Source organism: Cicer arietinum, chromosome 5 (genome assembly GCF_000331145.2).
Source record: "Cicer arietinum cultivar CDC Frontier isolate Library 1 chromosome 5, Cicar.CDCFrontier_v2.0, whole genome shotgun sequence".
Classification (NCBI taxonomy): Eukaryota; Viridiplantae; Streptophyta; class Magnoliopsida; order Fabales; family Fabaceae; genus Cicer; species Cicer arietinum.
This window is the reverse complement of record NC_021164.2, coordinates 54,474,713-54,479,985: the sequence shown is the minus strand read 5'-3', so window position 1 is coordinate 54,479,985 and position 5,273 is coordinate 54,474,713. Positions and strand designations below refer to the sequence as shown.

General features: G+C 29.0%; 1 protein-coding gene and 1 long non-coding RNA gene across 2 annotated transcripts; both read left to right on the top strand.

Moving 5' to 3' along the window:
- Window positions 1-6: 6 nt before the first annotated feature.
- LOC140920565 (uncharacterized) lies at window positions 7-608 on the top strand. Its single transcript, XR_012163265.1, has 2 exons — window positions 7-239; window positions 357-608. It is a non-coding gene; the product is annotated as an uncharacterized lncRNA (long non-coding RNA).
- Window positions 609-3,042: 2,434 nt separating this feature from the next.
- On the top strand, window positions 3,043-5,250 carry LOC101505991 (serine hydroxymethyltransferase, mitochondrial-like). The gene is made up of 6 exons (XM_012712236.3): window positions 3,043-3,212; window positions 3,359-3,435; window positions 3,787-3,911; window positions 4,069-4,161; window positions 4,532-4,624; window positions 4,753-5,250. The coding sequence occupies exons 1-6, from the start codon at window positions 3,043-3,045 to the stop codon at window positions 4,960-4,962; spliced, it is 768 nt and encodes a 255-aa protein (XP_012567690.1). The 3' UTR covers window positions 4,963-5,250.
- Window positions 5,251-5,273: the final 23 nt, after the last annotated feature.

Sequence of the window (5,273 nt, the reverse complement as noted above, 5' to 3'; positions counted from 1 at the left end):
GGGGTGGACATTCTTGTTTCAACTCCAGGAAGACTAGTAGATTTGTTGGAAAGAGCTAGTTTCACTGCAGAAGAATAGGTATCTGGTCTTAGATGAGGCAGCTAGGATGCTGGACATGAGTTTTGAACCCCAGATTAGGAAGATTGTAGAACAAATAGGTATGCCCCCAGCAGGTGAATGTAGTGCTCAAAACCATTTGAATTCACTTAGTCCAAACAACAATGAAAATAATGAAAAGGGTAATTAGATAGTATTAGTTAATTTTGATTAAAATCATTAATATTTTCTTTGTTTTATTAGTAATATTTTTTATATTGAATCGTGTATTTATTCATTTGTTATTTTATTGATTGTAGGTGAAGATTTAAAGCTATTTTGTTGTTGAAGGTGGAATCTTGGCAATTTAGTGGACTCAATTTCTTAATGTTTTTTGAGATTGTTATGTATGACATAATATGTCTATTTTAAATGTTAGTAAGATAATGTTTTCCACTACTAAGTAAAAATATTCTACACTGCACTATGGTGAACATTGTTTAACTATTGGTTTATCGTTGTAAGACTTTTATGTAAATTTTTAATATATACGATGAACACCTTTTATTTTATTTTGACTCTTTATATATATTTTATTGTGTATTTATATTTGGTTAATTTTATAAAATAAAATTGTAAATTATTATATAATTTTTATAGATAACAAAAGAATAATATTTATAGCAAATTTGTTACGTTAAAACATATACCAACAGAAAGAAGTTGTCACTTAAATGTATAGCAACATAATCAAAACTGTAGGTATAACTTTTAAAAATTATGGCTTAACCATATACCAACAGTGAAATTTTCGTAGGTAAAAATCAAATATTTACAACAACGAAAAACATTTTGTCACTATATCCTATAGCCACGGGGAAATTTCGTAGGCATTGGGCGATTATATACCACGAAAAAAATCGCCGTCGGTATAGGTAATTTTGGTTATCCCTACGGTTTTTATACGTTTACCTACAGATTTGCACTGTCGCTAAACGTTCAATTTCTTGTAGTGTATGTGAGTTTGTCATTTTATAAACTCTCAAAATAAATCTATAAGGGATTGGAAAATAATACTTTATTCGATTAATAATGATTATTGTATTTGATTATTTTATATAAATTAAAATAAATAAAAAATGATAAACAAAAGAACAATGATTTTAATAAATTATATTTGTTAATAATTTGTATATTATATTTATAAAGTGGAGAATAATAACTTGACAATAATACACATAATATTATTTATAGAATACAATTAAAAAGTAATTAAAATTATACTGAAAATTAAAAATGATTATGTTTTGTATAATTTTTAGCTTTTGTTTAGAACCTACCATAATCATATCTCATACTAATTCCTTAGTATGGCAGACATATAGTACCTCATACTAAAAAGAATTTGAATTTCTTTTTTAAGGAAAAGCCCTGTTCTCAACTTTTTCAATACTCTTGTAGTTGCTATCTCATTTTTCATTCAGCAATTTCATATAATTATTATTATAACTATGTGTCTATGTGTCGACTTTTATTCATAAAAACTAGAGGTTACAAAATTTAATAACATTATTTTAAAAATTCAATTATGTGATTTACGATGAAAGATAATCACAAATAAAAAATGTAAGATATTGAAATAAAAAAATTACAAGAAAATTTGGTTATATATATATATATTTAAAAAAAAATAACTATTTAATCGAACAAAGGAGTTTGAAATTTTAAACAAATGGTAAAATTAAAATGAAAAAGTAACTCCAAAATTACTTGGTAGGGTTCCATTAGACTCTAGGAGTAACTACATGATAAATTATTTCGTTTAATAATTCAATATAAATGCTAAATTTTATTGATGTTAAAATTTATTATTGAAATAATATATTAATGATCAAATTTACAAAAAATTATATAAATATGAAATTCATAACTATGTAATCTAGCTATCAATATATTGTTTATATTTTTCAAAAGTTTATCATACATTCATTTGAAATTATTTAGTAAAGTATCAAATAATTTTAAAATTTTATAAAAGTTTATGGAATTGATCTATTCAATAAGAATTATTGATTTGACGATTGGTTAATAAAATTCATCTTTTATATTAAGTTATTAAACAGAATAAGCCATCATCGAGTAACTCAAATCTAATTTACTAACTTAATTGCACATTTGTTGAGAATATTTTTAAACAACAAAAAAATATATCCCAAGATATAGATTATAGATTTTTTTTTTTAAATCGACCAACGAACATTACTTGAAACTCACATATAAAATCATAAAATATCGAAATTGGTCGGGTTAAGTCAAAATTTACAAACATAAGTTATAGATTTATAATTGCCAAAAACAATAAACTTTAATTTTTTGTATAAACAAATGTTATTTAATTTAATAATTTTTTTCTTTATCATAGAAAATGGCTTTAATAATCTCAAGTTCTCTCATATATACGATACCATACTACTATTGCAAATACTAAATAAATACAAATTTATATCCATATCCTTTAAAAAAAAAGTAAAATTTATATCCCTACATGAGTTATTATTATTGGACAGAAAATCTTAATTTTATTGGACAAAAAAAAATGAAAGAAAAAGTATAATTGAAGAAACTCTTTGTATCTCCTCATACACACACATTGGCCTATCTCTATTCTGAAAGATGGCAATGGCAATGGCGCTTCGTAGACTTTCTTCCTCTTCCATCAACAAATCTTCACGTCCTCTCTTCAGTTCAACCTCTGTTTAGTGTTTACTACAAGGTCACACATACACTTCTCCCTCTTCTTTTCAATTCTATTCTCATTCATCATTCTTTCTTTTACTTCATTAATCTTATCTCTCTTTTACATTTAGTCCTCTTTGCCTGATGAAGCTATCTACGACAAAGAGAATTCACGTGTTACGGTATGCTCATTATTTTTTAATTACTTATCATCATAATATTATCATTCATTCATTATTATTATATTTTCGCGTTACATGCAAAATACTCATGGATTTGATGCTTCTGGTGATCTACGTAGCACCGACACTTGTGAAGGGGCTGGAACTGATACCCTCAGAAAATTTCACATCTTTATCTGTTATGCAAGCTGTTGGATCTATCATGACAAACAAATACAGTGAAGGTTATCCTGGAGCAAGATATTATGGAGGAAATGAGTATGTCATTCCATTACTTGATGTGTATACTTGTCTTTAATAATTCATGGACGCCAATGAATAAATATAGAGTAATCATTTTGGATTTTATTCTTTAAGTACCACATTGGATCCAATTCAAAGGTTGTTGATCTTTCTTATTGCAGGTACATTGACATGGCAGAAACACTATGCCAGAAGCGTGCCCTTGAAGCATTTCGGTTGGATCCTGCTAAATGGGGAGGTAAGAACACAAGACAAATATATCAGTAAGAAACAGATATGGCAAGATTGTACTATATTTTCTCTTTTCTCTTTAAATCATGGTTAGTACTTGGTAGTTGCTTTTTCGATTTATTCTTCTCATACAAGTATGATATCACTTGTTCAGGCTTCACTTAAGCTCTTGCGTGATCTTACGTATTCAAGAATTATAATAAATCAGCAATGAATGTGCTAAGGATTGAAGTCTGTCATGGACTTTGCTTGTTAGAATTTGAAACAATCTTTTCCCACAAGCTTTTTTGAGGGTGAATGGATTTTTTAAATATATTAGAATTGAAGTTTGCTCATCTTTGTTACCCCTAATTTGCAGTGAACGTGCAGCCTCTGTCTGGTTCACCTTCAAACTTTCAAGTTTACACCGCATTGCTGAAACCTCATGATAGAATCATGGCACTTGATCTCCCTCACGGAGGACATCTTTCTCATGGATACCAGGTATTATCAATTTCCATCTTTCATTTCCTGTTATAGTGAATTCTACAATAGATGTATGGATGGAATGGCTTATGATCATGAATTCTTGACAATATTGTTTTGCTGTTAGCTCACATTGTTAATTATTAGTTACTGACTTACTATATTCACTATGCAGACCGACACCAAAAAGATATCTGCAGTCTCTATATTTTTTGAGACAATGCCTTATAGGTTGGATGAAAGCACAGGATACATTGACTATGACCAGGTATGTTTGCAGTTTCTTTTATCATATTGGTGATCCTTTTGGAAATAATCGTCATTTCAAAATTAATCTTTTAAACACAATTAGCTTTATCTTACTCAAATAAGTAAAGTTAGGATGAAAAATTTCACATGATATGCATGTGGTGATAAACTGAAGAATTTATATTTCCCTACCTCATCGCAAATTATTGTTAATAACTGATGTTCGATGGGCAATCTAAAATTCTTCAAACTCATTTTGCCCCAAGTTTAGCAAGTTCTTATTTAGGAAGCATATTATTCAATTCTTGCTCCTTAAGATCATAATTTATTCATGTACCACTTTTGTGTCAGCTCAATCTTTTTATTAATTGAACAACTTTAAAATGCAGCTTGAGAAATCAGCTACACTCTTCAGGCCAAAATTAATAGTTGCCGGTGCTAGTGCCTATGCACGTCTGTATGATTATGCACGCATACGCAAGGTAATGTATAAATAGTACAAAATTATTTTCTATAGATAAATAGATTGTCGTTCTTAGAGTTTTTAATTTGAAAGGTTATCTGAAACACCCTAAGTTGAACTCATGAAACACAATCCAACTTACAACAGGTGTGCGATAAACAGAAAGCTGTGCTGTTAGCAGATATGGCACACATCAGTGGATTGGTTGCAACTGGTGTTATTCCTTCACCTTTTGATTATGCAGATGTAGTGACAACCACAACTCACAAGTCACTTCGTGGCCCACGTGGAGCTATGATCTTTTTCAGGAAGGGATTAAAAGAAGTCAACAAAAAAGGAAATGAGGTACACTCTTGAAGGCCTTAACAAAATTCAAAGTCCACAATTCACTTAACTTGAGAAGTTACTCTCCCTCTATCTTCACAGAGGAAGATGCACCATTTTCCGTCTACTCTAAAATTAACAAGAGTGATTATATGCTGAAAAAAACAATGTATAACTAGAAAGAATGTTACCAAGTTTTACTCTTATAGTAGTAGACCTTTAGCAATCATTTCACGTAGAAGGTTCTCTGCCTTATTTGTCTCACCTTTTTGAAAAAGATAATTGACAATTGTTTCATAACTTACAACATTAGGAATGCAACCACTGTCTTCCATTCTTGATAA

Bases quoted from the DNA above. Each gene is read 5' to 3' on its own strand.
- LOC101505991 (XM_012712236.3), top strand. From the start codon at position 3,043: ATGGATTTGATGCTTCTGGTGATCTACGTAGCACCGACACTTGTGAAG. The intron at 3,912-4,068 runs GTATTATCAATT...TTCACTATGCAG, and splicing joins ATCTTTCTCATGGATACCAG to ACCGACACCAAAAAGATATC. The intron at 4,162-4,531 runs GTATGTTTGCAG...TTTAAAATGCAG, and splicing joins GATACATTGACTATGACCAG to CTTGAGAAATCAGCTACACT.